The 23,473-nt window shown below is 52.1% G+C and overlaps 2 protein-coding genes across 4 annotated transcripts; one reads left to right on the top strand and one right to left on the bottom strand.

Annotated features, from left to right (window-relative positions):
* Positions 1 to 2,875: 2,875 nt before the first annotated feature.
* Positions 2,876 to 9,280, top strand: FBXL15 (F-box and leucine rich repeat protein 15). Of its 2 annotated transcripts, none has more exons than XM_055816208.1 (4): positions 2,876 to 2,923; positions 4,427 to 4,677; positions 5,430 to 5,932; positions 6,290 to 9,280. In XM_055816208.1, exons 2-4 carry the CDS (start codon positions 4,495 to 4,497, stop codon positions 6,477 to 6,479), a joined length of 876 nt encoding a protein of 291 aa, XP_055672183.1. In that variant the 5' UTR covers positions 2,876 to 2,923; positions 4,427 to 4,494; the 3' UTR covers positions 6,480 to 9,280. The 2 variants fall into 2 exon arrangements, with proteins under 2 accessions (XP_055672183.1, XP_055672177.1); XM_055816202.1 differs by lacking the exon at positions 2,876 to 2,923 and adding an exon at positions 3,339 to 3,761.
* On the bottom strand, positions 7,560 to 21,536 carry CUEDC2 (CUE domain containing 2). Of its 2 annotated transcripts, none has more exons than XM_055816218.1 (9): positions 21,442 to 21,536; positions 14,806 to 14,899; positions 13,821 to 13,964; positions 13,434 to 13,495; positions 11,877 to 12,010; positions 10,593 to 10,763; positions 10,200 to 10,261; positions 8,478 to 8,538; positions 7,560 to 8,089 (listed from the first exon to the last, which is right to left on the bottom strand). In XM_055816218.1, the coding sequence occupies exons 2-9, from the start codon at positions 14,877 to 14,879 to the stop codon at positions 7,943 to 7,945; spliced, it is 855 nt and encodes a 284-aa protein (XP_055672193.1). In that variant the 5' UTR covers positions 14,880 to 14,899; positions 21,442 to 21,536; the 3' UTR covers positions 7,560 to 7,942. The 2 variants fall into 2 exon arrangements, with proteins under 2 accessions (XP_055672193.1, XP_055672189.1); XM_055816214.1 differs by having other exon boundaries at positions 21,290 to 21,514.
* Positions 21,537 to 23,473: the final 1,937 nt, after the last annotated feature.

The raw sequence follows: 23,473 nt of genomic DNA, 5'->3' as shown, positions 1-23,473 counted from the left end.
CGTCCTGCCTCCACCAGGCTTGCCACTGAACTTGCAGCACTTACAGGCCCCAGTAAACTTGCACATAAACATAAACACAGCTCTTTTTACTCCCTTTTAGAAAGCAAATTAAGACAACTGGTTGGTCTTGCAGGAGCAATTGTGCTAATCTTTCCCACATCCTTTTTAAAAGTCTAGAAGCTGGCAGTTATCCAAGCTTATATAGGAAGTTTTTCACCCAAGCTCTGCCTCCATCCTACAGCTTGACTAGCAAGGTAAATTCCCCTGGTCTCAAGCAATCTCCCTAGCATCAGGGCCAACTCAGGAAGCTGCTTTGGCAGGAAGGTTTTGTAGTATTAGGGCTCAACTAGAAACATTCATCTAGCTGAAGGTTAAAAAGGAGACTTCTGGACACCTCTCAAGAAAATGCAGGCAGGCCCACTTCAGGCAAAGCATATACCACCAGAAAAGTAGAAGCTTACTGCAACTCCTGGCCAAGCAGAACAATTCCATGGCTCTTCAGGCTTACCTGCTTTGAACTGTCCCTTCACTGCTAAGCTGCAGTGGGTAACGCTGCCCGAGTCCTGTACTGCAGTGCTGCACAGCCATATCACAGCCACATGCTAGGCAGGAAAAATTCCTAAACACAAGACAAAAGTAACACTAGTTTAGTATACTTACCGTTGGTGCAGTCCTAGATTACTAGCTCCACTAGATATCCTGATAGCATAAAGCTGTGTCTCAGCATACCTCCCTACAATGCAGTAACAGGCTCTGATGCTTTTCCTGCATCCACAATTGATCTGTAGAGGAAGAAGAGAATAATTTAGGTGCTTCATAGCCAGAAACTGTCCATGACTCCTAGCACATACATCCTAGTAGCTGTAGCCATAACTTCAAACCTACCTACTAACTTCCCCACAAACTAACAGGTGTTAGGTCTCAGAATGTGTACGGGGTGTGTGGCACTAATAAACCTTACTGGCACTAACCAGCCTCACCTGGAGCCTCCACCACTCCTGCCCATAGGCCGTAGGGCTCTATTTAAGCTCAGCCTGGGCTCTTAGTTCTTCTTAAGCAATGTTGTAGGAGCGCTGGTCTCTAACTTAGTTTAGCTAAGCTATTTGCATGCTGCACTGTGGGCGCTGTTGATCTGGACCTTCCCCTGTAGATTGATGTCCTAACATCCTAGGTAGACCCCAGGTCTGTTGATCATGAGGCTGTGCCTGACCCTGGTTATCCCTACTGGGCACTAGCCAGGTATTGAGTGGCTAGTGGTCTCTGGCTGGGGAGGCACCTGCCCTTTTGTGGACAGCCGTTTTTGCTGTGTCCTGACACAGCTGGCATGTTATCTTGCTTGCACTCCCCTAAACATTGAGATGGCAAATCCAGGGTTGGATCTGGCTTGGATGCTAAAGTAGTTTCTCAGGGCAAGCACCCTGCTGTATGTGCTGTGCTGTTGTAGTAGGGAGCCTGTTTTCAGGCTACAGGAACTAAAAGCTGTTTGTTGTTTCCCAGGGCAATGCTGACTGAGAGGTGCACTTGGAAAAGAGCCAGCACGCCTGAGAAACTGCTGTGCCTGGGCCCTGGCACTGCTGTCCCGTGAGCTGGATTAGGTGTGATTCCTGAATGGTGCCCTGAGGGGCTCAGCAGAGATAACCCTCCACTAACCAGTTCTTGTGGCTCTGCCTTGGCACCAGATCTTAAAGGCAGGAGAGTTTTCACCTTCTCCACGTGCAGCGCAAGCCAGGAAAAGGTTGGGATCAAGAGGCCAAGCACACACAACTGTCTCACTTTGGCCTCTTTTGTAACAGTGCCCCCAACCTCCCTGTGGCACCCAGCATGTGCCCGGGCTGACTCGGCCATCCTCTGAGCCCTGCTGCTGGCAGGCTCCCAGGAAGCAACTCAGCCAGCCCTGCTCCATCGGATGAAATAAAAAACATAAACAGAGGTTGGTGTGGGAGCAGAGCAGGTCCTACTTGCCAGTCCGGCACACGTGTTGCTTGTGAAGGATAATGAGCAATCCACAAGACGGCTCCTCTGAGCAGGGACTCAGCAGGAGATGGAGACTCCCAGCCAGGCCTCTCTTGGCACAGAGAGCCTTCAACGAAGGCCAGATGTAATTGAGCATTGCACTCCCTTGCTCGCTGGCACTCCCTCAACTCCTTTCCAGATCACTATTCCATAAAGCCTCCTTGTAGCCAGCTTCAGTCGCAGTTGTTCACTTATAGGAGCAATATTAGGGGACTCCTGGCCAGATGCCACACTTCTATTTCACAGCAGGACCTCAAGATCAGAGCGAGCACAGGGCTGAAACCTGCTGAAGGCAGAGTGAGCCCTCCTGGCCTAGAAGCAGGGTCAGCACTGACAGTGTTCTGTGCCCCCGCTGTGGGGGAAGGAAGGGCTGTCCCAGGCCATGGTGGGGATATTCTCAGCTCCTTTAGAAAGCTGAAAATCCCTGCCTCACTTGCCCTTCTGTAAATGGGAAAAGCACTGCGCTAACCCGGGGGGCCTCCGGGACCCTGCGGGGGCAGGTGCCACAGGCCCAGTGGCAGGCAGGTAGTGCGGGCGGCTGCCCCAGAGGACCGGCCCGGGGGTAAAACGACCTTTCCCCAAGCCAGCCTCTGCACTGGGGCGAACGAGCAGCCCAGTGCGCAGACAGGTCATTGCTTTCCATGAATCAGGGACTCTTTCACCGTATGCGGGCCCTGCTCTTTTGCCAGGTGGATCCTTGTACGGCACCTGCCGCCAGCAGCTCCACACTGCACAAGGTGGCCGGGCTCCGCTCCCCCCAGGAATGGGGTCGCTCCTCCGGTACCGGCGGGGAGGGGCCCGCCCCGAGGCCCGGCAGCGCGGAAAGCAGCGTCTGTTTCTGCGCAGTCGTTATGGCAACGGCGCCGGCAGGAGCCCGGGCCCCCGGGCCTCTTCTCCGCGGGGGCTGCCGGTAAGGGACAGGCCCCGCTCGCTCCCCGGGGCTGCGGGGTCACCGGAGAGGGAACGAAGCGCGAGGGGCTGGTTGGCAGGGTGGGGGGATGCTGCCTGGGGGCGGTGGGCCGTGGGCGGACAGCACCCGTCTCGTCCCAGGCCCGGGCGGGGGACAGCCCCGTACTGGCGGAGGAGCGGGGCCCGGCGGGGGTGCCGTGAGAAGCGTGAGAAGCGGGGTCTGGCCTTTCCCGGGGGTTCCTCGGTTCCCGCGGGCGGGGTGGGGGTGGGGTGTCTGGCGGGGCCGTCGCTCACCGGCAGCGGCGGGTCGCGGCAGTCCCGGCTCCGCGTGGTGCTGAACGGACAGCGCCGCCGCGCATGCGCGGAGCCGCCCGCCGCGGGACGGGACAGTCGGGGCGCGCCGGGACCGGAGCGCACCGGGGGGCTGGCCAGCCTGGGGCTGGAGCGGCCAGGGTGCGCCAGAAAACTGCTGTGCGCCGGGGACCTGGGCTAACTGGGGAACGGGGACGAGCGGTGCGCACGGGGAGCGGCGCTACCGAGCCCGCTGGGACATCGGCCGGAGCTGCGGCCGCCGGGTGCCGCTGGCTCGTCCGCAGGGCCGGAGCCGCTCTCTTCCGTCCGCCGCCCCGGCCTGGCAGGGCCGAGCGCTCCCCTGCCGCCCCGAGGGCCGCCGCTGTCTGAAGGCTCCCGGTGCCGCCCTCGGCCGGGCCCTGCTGCTAGGCTACGCGCCGCCGGCGGGGCGGGGCCGGGGGCATGCGCACTTCCGCCCGCCGGCGTGACGTCACACCTGGACGCCGGGGGCGGGGCTGGCGGTATGGAGCGGCCCGGCAGGGCGGCAGGTACCGGGCCGGGGGCTGGGGCAGGGCTGGCGCCTCGTCGTGGCGCCCGGCGGCGGGGGGATGGCGTGGGTCCTGGCGTGGGTCCTGGCGGGTCTCCCGCGGCGGGGGGGCAGACCGGGAGCCGGGCCCGGGAGCCGGGCCTGGGGGAGGCACGGCCGCGGGCGAGCCCCGCCCCCCCCCCCCCTCCCGCCTTAGCTGCGGGTCCTGCAGCCCTCAGCCGCCGCGGACCCTCGGCGCTGCCCTTCCCCTCGTCTCCGCGGGGATGCTGCTCCTCGAGGGGAGACCCCTCGCTGGGCGACCCCTCGCTGGGCGGGCGCGGAGCCTGGCCGCTGCCCGCCTCCCTCGCAGGATGCCCGAGCGGCCGGCGCGGGGCGCAGGGGCAGCCGCCAGGCGGGGTGGTGCCGCAGCCCCCTTGCTGCTGCCCGGGGGCACACGGGTTCCCGAAGCAGCTGGTGGCACCCCCCGCACCCCCCTAGCTCTCCTGAAGGGCACTGCGGGCGGGCGGGCTTGGGTGCCCGAGCAGTGAAGGTGCCAGGCTGGGCGGGAGGTGACACGGGTGACAGGCGGGCGCGTGCCCCGCTGACGGCTGGCCGAGGGTTGGTTTTACGCTGTGGGCTGGCTGTGGGAGATGTCACTGAGTCTGTATGTCTCTCTGCTCATCCTAGAGGCACCCAGCAGCACGTGTGAGGTGATCTAGCCTGGCTCCCACCGCAGCCTGGCTCCCTGGCGTCTGATGATGAGTTTGACCCCCTCCAGGGGATGCCTCCTGGACCTGCCCTGGGAAGACATCTTGGTTCCACATATCCTCTGTCACCTACCGCTGCAGCAGCTCCTGAGCCTGCAGAGGGTCAGCAAGTCCTTCCAGTCTCTCATCCAGCTGTACCTGGCCAATATGCGCTGCTTTGACTCAAGCCAGGTATTGGGTGGCTCTGAGGCTGGGGGAGACACAGGTGTCCTGCTGCTCTGGAGCTAACAGGGGAGCGTCAGACTGTGTGGGGAGAAGAAATCCCTGGCAAGGAGGCCAGTTTCTGCTCAGGAGCTTGGGTTAATGGCTTGCGTGTCAGACTGGACAGATGGGCTTGGGGAGGAGAGGTGGTGATTCAGGGCCCAGCAATGCCAGTGTCTTTAGCAAGAGGCATTGGGAGGAGTGAGCCTGGAAGCTCCACCCAGGCCATTCTGAGGCACTGGCTGGCAGAAACACAAGCCAGCTTCAGGGTGGCACAGCCTGTTGATCCTCAGGGAGGCTGTGCAATAGGGTGCATCTGGTGGGAGATAACTCTCTTCAGGGAAGGCTTGTGCTAGCCCTGAGAGACACAGCCTGGGACTTGAAAGGCAGGAGTAGCTGCTGTTCTGTGAGGAGACAGAGTGTTTAGAGAGCAGAGGTGTGGAGCTAATCATGGGTGTGTGTGTGTATATATATATATATATATAAAAATGCAAGTGTGATGATGGGGGATGGAGAAAGCAGAGCACCTTCTATCTTGTGGCAGTAGCCTTGGCACAAGGGGAGGAGAGCCTCATGGTGGGATTTGCCCTGGGATGAGGAGAGGGGGCAGCTTTGGTCACCCCTGTCACAGCGGAAGAGCAGACAGGAGAGAGTCTTTGGTGAGGATCATGCTGACCTGAAACCCTGGGGGATGCCTCATTCTTTCTGGGTTCCCCACACAGATTGGACCTGCCATCCCTCGAGCTGCTTTCGTTAATCTGCTGAAGGACAACGAAGTACTGCAGCAGCTGGTGCTCCAGAACTGCTCCGACTGGCTGACGGACAGGGAGCTGCTCCCGGTCATCGGGCAGAACCACCACCTGCACCAGATCCAGCTGAAGGGCTGTGCCCAGCTTAGCCGCCATGCGCTGGTGGCCATTTCGCTGAGCTGCCCCAACCTGCGCCGGCTCTCCCTGGCTCACTGCGAGTGGGTGGACAGCCTGTCCCTGCGCAGCCTGGCTGACCACTGCAAGGCGCTGGAGGCTGTGGACCTGACAGCCTGTCGCCAGCTGAAGGACGAGGCTATCTGCTATCTGGTGCAGAAGTGCAGCAGGCTCAAGTCTCTGTCACTGGCTGTCAATGCCAACGTGGGTGACGTGGCAGTCGAGGAGATTGCCAAGTCCTGCCCTGAGCTGGAGCACCTGGACCTCACAGGATGTCTGCGAGTCAAGAGTGACTCCATCAGGTACTGAGCAATGGGGGGAGCCACGGTGGGGATGGCAGGTGTCTGGAGTGGAGAGAGGAAAAGTCAGATCTCTTGCATGCTGAAAGCAATGAGAGCTCGGTCTGGGGCAGAAGCCATGAGCGGGCCCTGTGGGAGAGGCACTGTGTGCTGCTAACAGCAGATTTCCCAGTATGTCATGGAGGGTAGGTCTGGGATCTGACCATGTCCCTTGGGTTTCTCTCTGATCAGCCAAGTGTGGCTCCCAAAGGATGGTGCATGTCTGGCAGTTCTGCTGGGCTGCTGGGAGTAGAGAAGGGAGTGAGTGGTGCATTTAAGGAGTCCCGGCTTGCAACCTGCATGTGCTCTCTTTCTTGGCAGAGTCCTGGCCGAGTACTGTCCCAAGCTGCGCTCGCTGAAGGTGAAGCATTGCCACAACGTGGCCGAGTCCAGCCTGAGCATTCTGCGAAGCCGTGGGGTGGAGCTGGATGTGGAGCCTCCGCTGCAGAGGGCTCTCGTTCTCCTGCAGGATGTGGTTGGCTTTGCCCCTTTCATCAACCTCCAGATCTAGAACTGCTGCTGCTGGGGAGGGGGGGGACTGAGCGATGCTGGGATCCTGGGAGGATGCCGGAACTGGCTGCTGTGGAGATGTGCAGAGGGAGAGGTTGGTCCCGTTGGCAAGGCTGGCCCGAGTGGGGCTCACTCTTTTTCCTCTGAGGCTGTTTAGCAGCCGCTGGGTGTTCGTGAGCTTCGTTGGTGCCTCTGGGGAAAGTTACTCCCTCTGCAGTAGCATGGAGAGCGAGCTAGTGACTTGCAGGAACACCATGGTGCTGAACAGGCCTTGGCCAGGCCAGCTAATAGACAGGATTTATTATTTGTTGTATTTTAAATCTCTAAGCGGCAGCTGTCCAGAGAGCAGGAGAGTGTTGGATGGGGACTGTCCCCCGGGGTGGGTGTGCAGGGCATGCCAGCAGAGCTGTGGAACAAACCAGGCCAGCTGGAGCAGAGAGAAGAAAAGCTGCCAGCCTTCCTCTTGGCAGAGGGCAGGCCCCTCTGGGCTCCAGGAGGGCAGAGCAAGCTCAGCTCCAGCCCGTGGCCGCAGCCAGCCTGGCACCAAAGGGCTGGCACAGCCCTGGCGCAGGCGGTGTGTCTGGCTAGCCCTAGGGCACAGGTTTAGGTTAGTGCAAGGTGGGAGCTGTTTTCAGGGAGAACGTGCTCCTAACTGCAGTTTCACTGACAGAAAAACACCAAACCAAGCTGTGCTGTCACTGAAAGCAGTTGGTCATTGCCATTTGTTTCTTCCAGCTTCTGACTTAACGTTTCAGTAGCGCCCAGGCCTGCTACTGTATCCTGCCCCATGTCGCGTGGCTGGAGCTTTGGCACTCAACAGCTCTGTGAAACGGCAGGAGCCTTGGCCATGCTGTCAGCTGAGTTTATGAGTGCTCCAGGTTGTGTGGGCAGGGAGAGCCTAGCTCTGGTCTGGAGTGCAGCCTCAGCCCTTGTATCCGTTAGGTGGTTAACTAAACAGCAGCCACATCTTGCGGTGAACAACATGAAGAGAGTAATTAGGGGAAGAAAGGATGACCCTGCTCCTATCTTTGGCCCCAGGAGTGATTTGAGGTGGTGTCTGTAAAGCATGTGCATGCTCTGATTGAACTACACACCAACTCACATCATCTTTATTAACACTGGCACTCAGTTTAAAGCAACAGTGCATATTGACTTGTAAAAAGCTTGCTGCAAAAGCACAAGCCACATCTTAGACCTAAAAATGTCCCATGCAAGGAATAGCGGAGAATGCCCGGGCCCTGGAGAGCCACTGTGGTGTGCCCCTGGGGGCAGAGGGACAGCTACACAAGGAGAGAAGTCTCCTCATCAGCCGGGTTAGTTGAGGAAGCTGAAAGCAGTGTCCTGGCTCCCAGGTTAGTTCCAGTTAGTGGCAGGTGGAGTTGCCGCCTCATCCCTAGTGCCACGTGTCCATCCTGCTGTGCCTGGCTGGCAAGGTGGGGGCTGAAGAGCAGGAGGACCAGGCTGTCAGTGGAACTTGTACTTCCTGGCTGGTTTGAGGCTGATGTAGGTTCTCTTCATCTCCTCACTCTCCGGCTTCTTGATGTCTTTGTACCTCTCTCCCTTTGTACTCACCACCTGGTTATCAATATAGCGGATCAACTTCTTGGGAGCCTGGAGAGTAAGGACATTAACACCAAGTGGATGGACAGCCACACTATTAGGGAAGGCAAGGGATGAGCAGAAGCAGAGCTGTGCTTTGGGGGGGCAGGTGCAGAAGATTGGGATGGGCTGCTTTACCCACTATTTATGTTGGGAATTGGCCAAAACTGGGAAGGAAGCTGACTGATGGAGGAGCAGGAGCCATGCTAGTCATGAATGGCAGGAACTGATAGACCCTGCAGCACCTTAGCTAAGCTAAACTTCCCTCTCTGCTGACTAGCAGGCTCTGTCAATGGACCTGCCTTTGGCCTGTCCCATTGCTCTTTGGACTTGCAGACTGTTTTTTAAACCTTCTAGCCAAAGGACATTCAAACTCCTGGTGAGCTGGGACTGCTCTTACCTCTTTGGGTGGAGCTGGCCGATGTGTTTTCTGATCATCTGCGCTATCCACCATCATGTATCTGAAACACAAGCAGCATTTAGTGAATGCTCTAACGTCATCACCTGGGGCTGTTCACAGCCTATGTCCTTTCTCCCCTCGCTGGTTTGTGGCTGTGCCATGTGTCCTACTTCCCTAGACTGCAGATAGGAGCACTTAACATTCCCCTCAATGGGCAAGAAGTGTGTCATCCTTCTGGTGAGAATCCAGCAGGATTCTCCTCGAATAGCATCCTTGGCCATATGTGAAGGTTACTGAAATCTTGGGCTGTCGAGAATGCCAATAGCCACCATAGAACTGAGAGAGGTGCCGAGGTCTGGTGTGCTGTGCCACTGGGGCAGCTTTGCTCCTCAGCTGAAGTGATGGCAGCCAAAGGAGACAGAAGTGAGATTACAGGACCAAGCTGGCTGCTTCTGCCCTGAAGAGATGGTGTTCCTTTCATGCTCCCACCTACTGCTTGACTACAAAACAGGTCTGTGCTGGAAGCAGCTTGATAAAAGCATTACTTCATTCCTTATGTGACTGAAACATCAGGGCCCAAGCACTTGCTTGCTGTACTGCTGAGTTACTGCTCTTGAGACTTTGGTGCTGGTTTAGCAGGCAGACAGCACAGCTGACCATGACTTCTCCCTCAGTAGTTAGTATAGTTGCTCATGTGTATCTTCGGCTATGGTGATCTGCTCTCTGTACCTGTGCTTGAGTGATGTTTAAAAGTACAGGATGTTGCCAAAGTGTCATTAAAGTGAAGTTCCCAGAAACAACTAGCAGCTGGCGCTTTTTTTGTCCCCTTGCATGTCACTCTGAAAGAAGCCTGTGTGGGAGACAGGCAAGGGCAGGGATTGCTAATTCTGCTTGGATGCCATTCTGCCTTGTTTTACCTTCCCTAGCTCATCAGCTGTTTATTCTGTCACTGGGGAGGATGTAAAGTGGTAGAAAAGATGTGACTGGATAGCTGTGTGGAATCTGCATGCCCACAGGAGGATACTCATGAAAGCCGAGATCTTAAAGCAGATCGATGAAACCACAGTGTGGGTTCTCCTATTGAGAATTAAGTGCTTTTGGAAATGAATGGAGGTAAACCAATATAAAGCCACTTTCATTTCCATGAAGTCCATAGGGGGACTTCAGAGAGGTTTCTTTAAATGCATTGAATTCACACCTCCAGAAACTGAGATTTAATCTTCCCAGTGTTGCTGTACAGGCAGTCTCTTAAAGATATCTTTAGCCTTGTTTGGAATGTCTCCAAGGCTGGAGGTATGAATGAGTTGCTGTAGTTTGACAAGTCACCATGTGTTACCTGAGCTGCAGCATGGTGCCTGTGCCTTGAACCTTTAACCAGGACCTCGGGTGACAGCACTGTGATTTACACTGTACCCGTAAGGAGGCTGAAACCTCACACACAGCCAGTGCTGTGACCCAGCTGGTACAGGTAACCTGTTTCTTTGCCAGAGCTCTGAAACAAACCCAAACCTGTTTTGTTTGGTTGGTTTTTTTCCCACCTGATGATTGTTATTTGTACTTAAATGTGTTCAGCTATACCCAAATAAGCTTCACAGCATCCTTACTAAGCACCGTACACCCCCAGTTCTTCATAGACCACATTGCCATTCTGACCTTCCCCAAACTGCCACCTCTTCCTTTATTGTGAGCAGGATAAGGGGTTTGTTGCTACTGGGTACTTACTTCTGTAGGATAACCTGTTTTAGTTCCTCATGGTTGGGTGCTCTGCGGGGCCGTGTCAGTTCCTGGGAGGAGAGAAGGTGGGTGCGTGAGCAGCACAACACATGGGCTATACAGTTACGCCCCTGCTAGCTCAGTGAGCCCAGCTGCTGGTGGAGCACCCCAGCCCCTGTGGGGAGGGGAGTGCCAGCCACAGCTCTGCTGGGTTGCTGGCTCAGCTGTGGGCACAGCCTGTACCCAGGCAGCCAAGGCAGGGAGAAGGGCTGTTGCTCTGGCTCACTGCACAGAAAGTTCTTGTGGTCAGAGCTTCTGCTTGCAGCAGACAGTGGACACCTGCGTGTCCCCAAGCTCTGCCCCATTCCTTGTCCCGCTGCCACCCAACTCAGAGTACAGTACCTTCACACTCGCACCTGCTGGGCCAGTTTCCACCTTCTCCTCCACAATTAACTGCACTGCCTCCTCCAAGTTCCCCAAGGCCATGGCGAGTGCCTTCTCTGCCTGGCTCATGGTACAGGCTGGGAACATCTCTAGTAGCAGGTCCACCCCATCCTTCAAGTCATCACCTGCCTAGTTGGAGCAAGAGACAGAGGTAAGCTGGGGACATGGTGAGGAAAGGGCTATTGAAAATACCCTCTCTGGTTTTGCATTGTCAGGAAATTCAGATTGCCCTTAGCTGAAGGCTCGCTCTCCTTACAAACGTGACTAAACCCCATTCCTGAAGCTAACAGGGTATTGTATCTTTGCAAGGACAAAGCCTCACTCTTCCTTAATCTCCTCCCCCTGTATTTCAACTTTCTTTAAAGTAGGGCTGCTGTGAACTGGCTCATCTGTTTGGCCATACTATGCATCTCCTTAGGAGTGCGCTTTCTGGACACTGGTGCGAATGTCTGAACACCTGCTCACCTTCTGATGTGTGCTTTGATCAGAAAGGGAAGGGACTGCTAAGCAGTGGCCTGTGGCTACAGCAGAAGTGCAGCAGCAGCATTTGCTAGAAGGCTGTGGCCATGGAATGACTGCACTGCAGAGCAGGAAGAGATCAGATCAGCACTGCAGAAAGAGCAAGCAGAATGGGAGCAGGGATCTGCTAGGTGCTGCAATGCCTGTAGCATGGGTCATACTAAGTGGTGCTGCAGGATCGGGACCACTGGGCCAATGACTTGGTGTTGTACAGCTCAGTAAGTGCACAGCACAGGTCACAGAGGGCGGGGACTGGCGTCTTTGGGACTGACACTCAGATGTGACCGTTTCCTGTGCAGATCCTGTGTGATAGCAGGTGAGAAAAGGTGATGCAGCTCAAACTGTGGAGTGACAGCAGAACAGGGTGAAGCTGGGTAGAGCCCGGCTAGGGCTGCAGAGGCATCCCCACAGTTCTGCTGCGGGATCTCTGAGGGCACTGGGACAGGTTCTCTCAACCACTGCTCTGGCTCATCCTCTCCAGTGGCTGGAAAGGATGAGCCAGAGTGATGGCTCATACTCTTCTGTCAGCATGTCATTTTCTTTTTCCACTTACTGACAGTCTTGTTCAGGCCATACAATGGTGCAGATCAGACACCAGTGATGATGTGTCACAGCCTATGCTGTGGTTCCTTCCAGACCCAGAAAATGCCATCAGGCGGTGCTGGTAGCCTAGTGCCAGGTGACTGTCCCCAGTGCTCCTGCTCCTCTGCGGGGTGCTCATACCTGGGACCCGGCTCCGTCTGTTAGTGTGCACAGCCTTTCCCCATTGCAGGCTCCAGCTCCAGGCTCCTGGCCCTTGGTCAGGTCTTCAGAGGGTGATTCACTCCTGCTTTCCACAGCCTTTTGGCCAGGTTTTTCTTAAAGACATAGTGATATCTCCTGAGGAACAGTCCCACTAAGGCTGCAGCTCTGTGCTTTCTGTTGGCATTAGACTGCTGGCGCATTGTTTGCCAGAGCAAACTGCTTCTCAAGTGCCAAGACTGGGAAGTACTACTGTTCCTCCTGCCCTCAGTAGGCACAGCTGCAGCTCTGCTCACCACTGACCTGCAGGAAGGCTGTGCTGGTGCATGCTGGAGTACCTGAGCATTGCACTGCCAGGCCTTAAAGGGCATGGGCTGCTTGTGAATTCAGTTCTACCTGTCAGTTCTCGGCCCTCTAGTGCTTTGGTTGTGGATACTTCAGGTATTTTCGTTACATTTCCAAGAATTCCCTGGTGTTTGCTCTAACTTTGAACTAAGGTGCGGTTTTGATTTTAAATTTGGGAAGATGCCCTGTAGGTGAGCCAACACATCCTGTGATCAGGTTACTCTGATGCACCTCTCTTTACAGGCTCTTTCTGTAAGAAAAATCATTTCACCTTTGTTCTGTCCTCTCTAAAACCGGATAGTGCTGTCCTTCCACACTTCAACTACATCAGGATTCTCAAAGGGTAGGATGCAGGGGACCAGAGCAAAGCAGTAGATTTTGTCAGGTTCAAGAAAGATAAAAGACGGGTCTGTCTGTTCTACACTGTAGACTTCTGGTGAGAGAGCAGTGATGTTGCTAGATAAGCAACACGCAGACTGGTGTGTCCTGCAAGGTTTAATATCTAGGCACTTCACCTGTCTGTTCTTTAGTGGGAAGTACCTTTGAGGATAATTAATATAGCAATCCATCTGATCTGTAAATGCTGAGGTTAAAAAGTGCCACTGGAATAAGTGTGGTCTTCTGCAGTCCTGCAGGCCAGAGCACATCATTGCTCATTTTGCATGTGCCAGGGTTCATGGGTGAATGGGAAGTGAGCTTTGAGGATGCTCGGAGTCTAGAAGTGATACATGTATGTGATCAGCTGGATTCTCTGTTCGATGATGCACCTGACATGGGCTGCCCAGTGATAGTGTCACTTAGGCAGATGACCATCAGAGGCAGGCAGAAATCTGCACTTTCAGAATTAACCTACAGCAGAATTTCAACAAGCAGCCCTGCATCTGCTATGTCTTTGTTACTACTCTGGATCCGATCTCAACAGAGGTGTCTGGAGAACTGATCAAGTGTTTTTCACCCCAGTATGTCTTAGACAGTATTCCATATGACGCAAACCTCCCATGTGTTGATACCAAACCCCCAAATATTTTAAAACATTTTTTAAAAAAATTGTCAATCAATTCAGGTTACCTTATGAGATCCTAACTGTGGCAAACAAAATTGTATGTTATCCTATGAAATTACTCAACTCCAAATATTAAGACTGAAAGTGTGCAGAATATACTTTCTTGTGCTGAAATTGTCTGAGTAACTCACCTTTGTTGCGAGCTTCACCAAGCCTTTCTGAGAGGGAGAACATCATTTCACAAACATCCCCACTGCAAGAGACAGAAGTTATATACTTAGTGTGAGGAATAAAAGCAGTAGCCTATCCTACTTGGGTACCTCTTTATAGAAAGACAAGGTTTAATTGGAAGCCAAATAAAACAAACTGGTATTTCAGATGGCCAAGGACCTACTTGCAAACTATACTGGGATTAGCATATGTGTATTCAGGCAAAGGCTGACTTAATCATAACGGCACAGGTTTGGTACTAATCTCTCTTCAGCTGGGTATAACAAAAGAACTTAATGGTACTGAGGGGCTCAGGTCCAGGCCCACGGTGCATGGCATGCACATACAAAGCAGTGATATTCACATACCTGTGGATTTTTGCAAAACCAGGGATATACGCCTCCATCATTTCCACAAAGGTGTCCATGTCAAAAGTCTCCTCGGAGGACTCTGGTGAGCCCAGCTCCTCCAGGACACCCGTGATATAAGAGAAGAAAACATCATCCATCCCACTGGAGACAAGAGAGAACACAGGACTTGGCAGCAGGGTCAACAGGCCCATTTTTTCTCTCTCCTTCTCTCGATCCCCATTTCCCCTAACCTTGTGTCCTTCTTACGGAGCAAAAGGACCTGTGGGGACTGTATCTTATGGGCAGATCCCACCAGCAAAGCCAGGTAGCAGGTGGTCAGTGGTTGAGTGGGAAGTATTTATGGATAAAACACTACATGCCATCCCGATTCCTGGGCAGCACTGAATGAAAGCCCCAGCGTGTGCCCAGAGGATGTGCTCCTGTAGATGCTTCAGCTGAGCTAACCAGAATATTCCAGGTGCTCAAACCCTGACTTTTCTACGCTGACTGGCGTCTCAGCTGAGGTCATCATATTCTGTCAAGTTGCAATTTCTATAGGAAGCAGTGTTCTCTGCTTGCCGCTCTCCACACTTGTGTCACTGCTGCCACTGGCAGCAAAACCAGCTGCTGTGTTCCAGCTTCAAGGTGTCTATATCTCTTGCATGCAGGCAGAGTTCAAAACAGGGAGAGCCCTGATAGAGCATTATGCTGCTCAGAAAGCCCTTTGGGGACACTGTGGAATGAAGGGAATCCCATATTCTAATGTGTATTACTGGACAGGAAATTAATCATCTTGGTCGTCAAAGAAATGACATTGCTAGACTGCAATGCTAAATGACAGCTGTTCAAGCATTCCCATCAGAGCCTGTGCAAATTACCTGCATCGTAGGTCTGACTTAAGGAAAAGCAACACGAAGCTAGAGTTCAGTATAATGTGCAGAGGAACAATTAATGCAGAGTGCAAGCTAGAACAATGATATTAGGTCTTCCTATCTCAACATACCTGAGGTCTCCTGCAGGGATGTGGGACTGGATGAAGCAAGTCAGTGTGTCTCGAATGATTCTTTCAAGCTCCATGTCTCTCTAAACCTTTTTCTCTAAAAAACAGCAGGAAAAAGAAAACTGCATGTCACTTCAAAGGCAAGAAGTAGATCAAAATATCTACAAAATCAAAAGGTAGGCATGATATAGGTAAGTGTGCTCTTCCCATCAGAACAGTTCACAAACTCTTCTGATATATCTTGTTCTCCCTGGGTCACAGTAAGCAAAGATAGCCACAAAAAGCAGCCATATGAGGATCCACTGGAAATCCCAGCCCAAAGCAGCCCAGTATCTTGCACCTCTCCTGCTCGTGTTGATGCTGGCAGTATGCAGCTGTACTGTACATTTAAAATGTCCCCTGCAGGAAGCAAAACTGGCAACGCAGATGTGTCCAGCTGTAGGAACTCAGAGACACCTCCTAAGCTGGAACGCTGTGTTGTCTGGCAAGGAAGCAGCGCGTAGTGGGTTTGCATGCTCAGTGCAGAAAGGGGTGGACCTTCCAGCAAAGAGCATTCACAGTGATGCCTGGACTCAGGAACATGTGGGAGGAAGGGCAATGACTCCTAAGGAAAGGCCAACCTAGAGCGTATTTTACAGGGAAATACCAAGCAAGGCACAGACAACAAGTCTGCCAGCCAAAATATCAAAGGTCTCCAGGTCAGGCACGGACTACCAGTGGAATCCTGCCCAAACAGGAGCTTGTTGTTGCGCTTGGTAAATGAGCTATTCTGCAGTTGATGCAGCTGCAACAAGGGGCACTTGATAACCCAAAACTCAGGGGAGTTCTAAGAATCACAGAGCTCCTACAGATGAAATGGCAGAGTGGGGCTGCCCACAGCCCTCCTTCAGCTGTCAGTACTGGGCTTGGACTGAATTGGGCAGAGAAAAGCCATTCCTTAACCATTCCTTCCCCCTGAGGTCTACAAAGCTGCTGGGTGGACAAACTCCTGGTGTAAGCACTGAGTTCTTCTGAGGAAGGAAACTAGCTCTGCATAGAGGGAAACTGATGTGGTCACAGGCCAGAGAGCTTCCAAAGGTCACCATGCTCCCACCAGTGCAGCTCCCTCATTCCAACCACACCAGGACTCAAGCAAGTCTGTTTGACACAGAACTTGTGGTGCAGTCATGTGGGTTGCTGAGAGACAATTCCCATGTTCCCATGGGAATCAAGAAGGTTTAGCATTTCCCAAGATGAGACTTTGGGAGCTAGCAGGATATAAACAAAACCACCCCACGGCACTCAGCACCGCTCCTGCAGGACCTAGAGAAAACCAAAGCCCAGCAGCCTGTTGGCAGGTTGATCTGCAGCCTTGGGGCCTGTTCAAGCTCTGCTCTGCGCTGCACTTGGCCACCACTTGCAGGAGCCATGAGCACGTGTGTGCTCCTCTGTGGCTGGCCAGAGCACACTCAAGCCAGCCAGACCCGCCTCGGGCTACAGTCACACTGAGGCTCCAGGGTTTTGACTCTCGATATTCAGGGAGAAAGCTGCGACACAAGGTTACACAAAAGTACTCTGCTGTGTATATGGCATCTCACATTGCATCTCCCTGAGGCAATTCTCCATCAAATATTCCCAGTCTGTGCTCTTCTACTCTTCAGGGCTTTGATTAAATACCGGTTTTGCTACCTGAAGGGCCATCTCTTATCGAATCCCCAGGAAGTGCCATTCCCTTGGGGCAGCACGGGGACATGAACAGCGAGATACACTCACATAGAACTGCCCTGATTTCCACTGTGTTCAAAGCTAAACACAAAAGCCATCTAAATCACCTAAACTCTCCTGCAGCTACTATTAGTACCAACCCTCCCACCGATCTAGGTCCAGTAACTAAAAAAGAAAACAAACCTTCTTCACACGTGCCTTTCACCTGCAGAAAGGAACATGAGTTAAAAATGCCATACCACTATGTGACAACATACATGTATTCAAACACAGCACATGTAGAAACAGCCAGATGAAGGCATAATCAGAAAGGATTGTTTGCTGTTTCTGTCTTAAGCTAGAACATTTTTTTGCCTCCTGTAATTTCAAACAGAAAATTCCTATTTCACAGCAATAAAGGAAAGCAAGAGTCCAAACTTTTTCAGGTAGGAGCTCTTCACACAAACACCCAAAGGCAGCTCCTGAGCTCCTGTGCTGCTTCTATTTTTCAGCCTCACAAGGATCCTTTGTTTGCATTTTTCTCACTTTTGCATATGTCAAGTGTGGAAGCTGGCTGTAAAAAACACCACATGTAAAAACACCTTCCTGCTGCCCATTTGTTGTTTCTGTGTGTTTTTTGTGTTCTCCAGCTGTGTGACAGAACCAAGTTTATCCTTCTCATCTTTGCAACATACCCAGAAAAAAATGGCAAGCTTTCTTTTAGCCTTCTCAGACATCAAAAAGCCAATTATAATATTCTGAATCTCACTGTTGGCAAGAATACTGTCCAAAGCATCATGTTTCCCCCCCCATTTTAGGCTGAATCTGCAAATTCTGGCAACCACAAAGTCCCCTGAACTTGCAAGTAGAAGAAAATTAATTTTCTTTCTTACAGAAACCAGGGATGAGCAGTCAACATATAGCAGTCAAAATGTTCTTGCTACAGACACTACTCTCAAGAATAATGCTTATTTCCTTCTTACTCAGTCCTCATGACAACTTGGGAACTGGAAGTCTAAAGATTTTGTCCATTCCCATGAAACAGGCCAATATTCTATAAGAGATAACTATATAGTAAGCAACATTTCTTGACAACCCAATTACCTGAACAACAGAGCACAATTAACCATGTCAAAGGCACTTTTGTGAGGTCCATAAATTAGTTGCTGGTAATTTATTCTGATAATAGAACAGACAATGTCACTCATCTCCTTAATCAAAGGCACTTGAAGGCAAGTGTCAGACTGGGACAAGAGAAACACAGCAGAAAAATAATTCAGCAACAGGAGTATCATAGCTATAACCAGTCACTAACTGGTCTTGAATCCATTCCCCAGCCTCTCACAACCACAAGAAATGCTGGTGTGAAGCATCTGAAAATAGTTAGGTATTTTTCCATGGAGATACCATGCTGTATCTGAACAAAAGCTATTTCCTTGTGTCTATGAGAGGAGAGAGGCAGCAGGTTTCAACCGTTGGGTATAAATTCTCTCTAGCATCTCACAGAAATCCATCCACTAGCACACTCAGATTTAAGGTTTACATCCAGAGAAGGCAAGCTGCCACCTTTGGCCTGTCTTAGAAAAAAGGAAACCCTTCAAATGATAAAAACATGGTCTTACACGGAAGGACAGAAAGCAGCTAGGTAATCAAGTATTTCTTCAAGGGTCAGCCATCAGCCTTTCACTTGAAGAACCCATCTCCGCTCCTACAAAACCAGAGAGACAAATGCACTTGCATTTGACCATTTATTGCCATAGGGAAGAGATTTTATTCCCTGGTAAACAGGCCATTACTAAACGTAACATCTAGGGGAACTGCAGTGTGCAACTGTCTTTGCCAAATGAGGCTTGTGAAGACAAGTTCTGAAGTTCCTCTGGCCTTTCAGATTTGGCGGCTATTTTCTTGAAATAGAGGAAGCTGATGAAAAACCTATGTCCAAACATTTAAAAACGGATTCTTCAAGGAATAAGCTGATGTTGCTGTATATTCCTTCCTGCACAGCCAAGTTTAGAATTACCTAACTCAGGACACCAAAACGCCTTATACATTATACCTTCAAATGCCACATTTTTTCTAACGGCAACCTGCAGTAGTTAAGGGGAAGATTAACTAGAAGGGCTTATCCTATGTGCACAGTTTTGCAAAGTGATTTATAATGCACAGAACAGTCCAAAACCCAAAGGCAGGAGAAATCATTCTCCTGAGAGCTCAATTTTGCTGAAAAGGTGTTACCATCATTTTAAACTTCCAGCCATAATTGCGACATGGATTTTAATATCACTTCAGTAGTTGCAAGCTGCTTCAAACATATCTATGAAAATCCTGCATTTTTTGTTTGCATTATAATGTGGGCTCTACTTAACATGTTGCACAGAACCTATTTTTTAAAACATATGGTCAAGAAATGGTATTCCTATTGCTCTGCCCTCAGCTAGAGCCTCACAGTTTTGCACTGTCAGAACAAGAGACCGTCAAGCCTTGGAAATCCCTGTCACTTTTCAGACAGTCTTTAAACACTGGGGTTTATTATTAAAGAGCAGTGGAGCACTGCGTGTCATCTCATTAAGACAAGATTGGTTTGACATATCAGGAGCGCTTACCTGATCCACATGGTATCACGTGGCATACGTATTTCCTCATCTTAGGTAGAGAAAAGTGGTATCAGTTCTCAAAATGTGAATGTGAAAATTACTTATTTTCTATACTAAATACTTTGGCTGGCAGCTCAACAGTTCGCAAGCCTACTGTCTGTCTTGAGATCCTAGTAATTACCATCACCCTTGCATTTTCCTTCCTAACATGTTAATGTTAGTTTGGGTTTTTTTGTAAAACAGCCGCTGAAATAATACCCCTCTAAAAGTACCATTATCCATGTTGTGTCTGAAATATCTATTTATGCTATATTCAAAAAAAGTTGGTGTCTTTCTGTACAATTCATATGAATCTGCCTTCCTTAAAAAAAAAAAAAGGGGGTGAAAACCTGAAGCGTTTGCATATAGCTGGATCATTTCCGAAGGCTCTTTCAACTCAAATTTCAGTAATCATCCTTAAATGGTCAATGTGATGGGACGGGAATGATTGATTTTGCCGTAGACTTTATATTAACAAGACAGACTTGAGGAGAGCAATTTAGGAAAATGTTTCTGAGCTAAAAGGAACTGCCATTTGGATGTGTATCAACTTTTATGAGACCATAAATTTGCCTACCAATGACTTGAGGTTTCTGCAGGTGGAAGGAAATGGGTGTTCTAGACCTTGGATGTTTCTCAGAACAGGTTAGGAAAGTTTAGGTAAATCTGATCTGGCTGAGGGACTGACTGAAATACCTTGAGAAGGTTCTTTTAGCTCAAGTTTCAATAATTATTCTTAAGTAAGTAACGGGACAGGGATGGTTCACTATGGTCTCTGAAAACTTACAAGAAAGCACAAAACATGTTTCATGCAACTCTGTGTGCATGTGCTTCTGACTGTGCTTGGGGAAGTGGGGACCCCTGGGATATAAGGAGCTCTCATGGCAGCCTGTGACATACAGCCTCAGAGGAAATCTCTCAAAAGCCCAATCTGCAAGACAGAGAGCAAGCTGTGGCTACATTCCACTGAACTAATTTACTTCCTGAAACCTTGCTGACTTAAAAGAAAACTTTCCAGGCTGAGCAACACCTTACAGACAGTAATTCCAGTGCTCCCATTTTTTGTTTTACTTGCTAAAGAGGTCCCTGAAAGGACGTTCATGGTGTGGTTGCTGTGGGAAAGAAGGCTGAGGTCACTGTGCACGTTAAAACAATTAACTGCTTAATGCTCCAACATTAAAATAAGGCTTTTGTTAATAACTTAACCCACTACATTACAGTAATAGAAGACAGTAATGCCAGTGGCCAGACCCCTTCACTCCCCCCGAGATCCATGCTGGACGGCTGCACTCGGGCACTGCTCTCATCCCGGGCCCGTGCCTGAGAAGTACTGCTCGTGCCCGGACCTTGGCTCACGGCCCATTTACAAAGTCAGCTGAGTGCTGGCAGAAGTCGATGGCCCATCCTATGGCTGCCTGGCCCAAGCCACAAACCAGGCAGCCCTTCCCGGGAAAGGAACGCTGAATTAGCCGGAGCGGGAGCACAACACGATCATTCTCTCTATATATATTGGCATCTTTATGCTTTATGTCATTGGTGATTGTTTCCCCCAACGCAAAGGGTACAGCTTTATCCTTTGGGGCAAAACGCGCCCCGTGAAAGGCTAACTTGGATGGGAGAGCAGTGTACTTGTCTGTTCGAAGTCGCTGCCGCGCTGGGACGCTTCTCAGCAACTGCAATTTCTGTAGCGAGGCCTGGGGTGATCCCCGAGCACCACAACAGCACCAGCGGCCTCCGAAGCACAACCTGTTGCCGGTGGCTGCAGGGATGCAGCCCGGGAGCGAGCGCCGGGCTCCCCGCCGCGCCTCTGCGTGCCCGGGGCACGGCCCCACGGCCCCCGACCCTTGGCGAGCGGGGCGGCCGGCGCCCACCCTCACCGGCTCGTCCCCGCTGCGCCGCGGCGTCAGGTGTTTCCGCGGGGCCGGGGCTGCCCCAACCGGGGGCCGGGCATTACCTCAGCGGGCTGAGGGGCCGTGCACAGAGCGCGCCCCGGCAGCCCGGGCCCGCGCCCGGCCGCTGCCCGCCAGCCGGGCTCCTCAGGGGGCACAGCCCGGTCCCTGCCCCGCCGGCCCGCTCCCCGGGCACTGCTGCCGCGCCCCCCGCCCCGGAACGAACCCCCCCGCCCGGGTCCTCGGGCCCCCGCGCTCCCGGGGTGGGACACACACACGCACCGGCCGCGGCGGGGACGGGGGTGCTGGCCGCAGGCTGGCTCCTGGCAGCCCGCCGGCAGCAGGGCCCCAGAGGCCGCTCCGCCCGGGGTGCTGGGGGTCCCGCCCGGGGGTCCCGCTGGGGAGGGCGGGGTGCGGGGGAGGACAGGGGTCACCTGATGGCCCGCGCGCCCCCGCCGCGGCCTCGCTCCCTCCCGGCGCAGGTCCCGCGCGGCGCCGTTCAAAGCGTCACGTGGCCGCGCCCGCCGCCAAAGCATAGAGGAGGGCGCGCGGCCGGATAGAGCGGCTTCGTGCTGGCGCGCGGACACCCCCCCGCCGCCATCTTTGTTGGGGCAGCAGCCGTGAGGCGGCTTTTCCTCTCCGCCGCGGAGGCCTGAGGGGCGACGTGCTTCCCCGGTGTCGGGGGGCCCTGGAGAGCTCCGAGCCGCGTCCGGGCTGGGGCCCCGGGCAGCGCCGGCGGCGAAGGCAGAGAGGAACTCAGAGGCGGCACGGGGTGCCCGGCCTTGGTAGTACAAAAGTGTCTTTGCGAGGTCCGGGAACATGGCAGCACTCTGTAGAGCCACCCTGAGAGAGATCACGCGCGGTTCTCCCTGCCAAGCTCGAGAGACTTGTTCCCTGAGGAAACTAGCACCTTTTCAAGTGTTAGGGCCAAGCTGTCCTGCTTTTCAGGGTGCTTCTCCCCAGCCAAAGCTCTTGCCAGGTGGATGTGCCACCGGGGGGATGTTCCTAAAGCTGCTGTCTTTGCAAAAGTTGAGAGCTGCATGTAGACTCCCCAGGCCCTCCTTCCTCTTCTGCTAAAAGGCCCCCCTGCTCCACCCCACGCTTGACAAGCTGCTGCTTATTCCTTTATTCTGGTGCTTTGGAGGACTGCTGTACGTTAAGGCGGCCACAGGCTCTTGGAGAAGTTGCAGCAAAGCCATGCTGTGCTGCAGCATGGTCCCCTTCCCAGTCAGGTGAGCTGCTCATTGGTTTACTGAGTTCTGATGAGGACAGTAGGTGCTTCTTGGAGCGGCTTTGGAGAAGCAATTGCGATGCCAAGTGCTTTTCCTTCATAAAAATCATAGAGCAGTGAGGCATGGTTACTCTCTGACTCATGCTCCTCAGTGATGCATTGCTAAATACCAAACAAATGAGCCTGATTCTGCCTTTGCCGGTACCAGAAACAATCCAGAGTAATACCAGCTGAGTAGGGAACATCACTCCACACTCACTCCAGTGTCATTAAGAGCAGAGTCTCTTTCCATTGTTTATTTCCATTTAAATGTATATATGTTCCTCCCTTGTCATTGCACGAATATACTTAATTGTAGAAGTATTCATTGTCTTTGAATTGGCTGGTTTTTGCTGCACTTACCCATATGTTAACTGAAACTAATCAGCTACGCTGCATTTTCTGTCCTCCTATCTGTGGTTTTACCTTAGTTTTGGAAACAGTTTGAAAATCCCCCAACAAGCCTGTTTCTAGGATGGGTTTCAGTTTGTGTGACCCCACCATATAAAGGATGTGCTGAAAATGCAGCTGCTTCTGGGGCAGGTACACGGTGGAAATTGGATTACATCATAGTGAAGTGGAAGGGGAATTTTTGAAGGAAATGAAGCAGTGTATGTAAAGCCCCTAGAAATTAACAGTCTTTCTAAGAGAAACAATTTTAGCTACCTTGTCTGACATAACTTCCCTCATCAATTCTTGACTGAACTAGAACATAGCTTCCGAAACTAATTCATGTTACGACGGCATATGGGGTTGTACCAGCTTTTTCCATAGGTGGTTCTTAGCACGCCATTCATCAGCACAATTTAAAGATTTATTTGTTTTGCCTCAGTTTGCTTTGTAGTTTCCTTGACCTGCTTGGAAACCTCGAGGCTCATGAGAAATTTTGAGAGTTCTCAGGTGCCATCAGTTCAGACAATTTGTAAATCCTTGCAAATCCTATGATTTGTAAATTGCTGGTTCCAGAACAACAGACAAGACCTCTGTTTTTGTTTTGCTACCACAAGTACTTCAAAGTTGACCATCAACCTAGCTGAAGATCAGGGCAGTCTATCCTGGGGGTAATAAAGGGAGGAGAAAACCACACGGGACAGAGAAAATCTAAGTTAAAATGGTACTAAAATTCTCCTATAACTAGACTTCTCTCTTTTAGCATACTGTACTGCAATTTGGTATCTCACCTTCCCACCTTACTG

Source organism: Falco peregrinus, chromosome 1 (assembly GCF_023634155.1).
Source record: "Falco peregrinus isolate bFalPer1 chromosome 1, bFalPer1.pri, whole genome shotgun sequence".
Classification (NCBI taxonomy): domain Eukaryota; kingdom Metazoa; phylum Chordata; class Aves; order Falconiformes; family Falconidae; genus Falco; species Falco peregrinus.
This window is presented reverse-complemented; position numbering and strand designations above follow the sequence as displayed.

Bases quoted from the DNA above. Each gene is read 5' to 3' on its own strand.
- CUEDC2 (XM_055816218.1), bottom strand. From the start codon at position 14,879: ATGGAGCTTGAAAGAATCATTCGAGACACACTGACTTGCTTCATCCAG. The intron at 12,011-13,433 runs GTGAGTTACTCA...TATGTCTTTAAG, and splicing joins TGGTGAAGCTCGCAACAAAG to AAAAACCTGGCCAAAAGGCT. The intron at 10,262-10,592 runs GTACTGTACTCT...CTCTCCTCCCAG, and splicing joins CAGCAGGTGCGAGTGTGAAG to GAACTGACACGGCCCCGCAG.
- FBXL15 (XM_055816208.1), top strand. From the start codon at position 4,495: ATGATGAGTTTGACCCCCTCCAGGGGATGCCTCCTGGACCTGCCCTGG. The intron at 4,678-5,429 runs GTATTGGGTGGC...TTCCCCACACAG, and splicing joins GCTGCTTTGACTCAAGCCAG to ATTGGACCTGCCATCCCTCG. The intron at 5,933-6,289 runs GTACTGAGCAAT...CTTTCTTGGCAG, and splicing joins GTCAAGAGTGACTCCATCAG to AGTCCTGGCCGAGTACTGTC.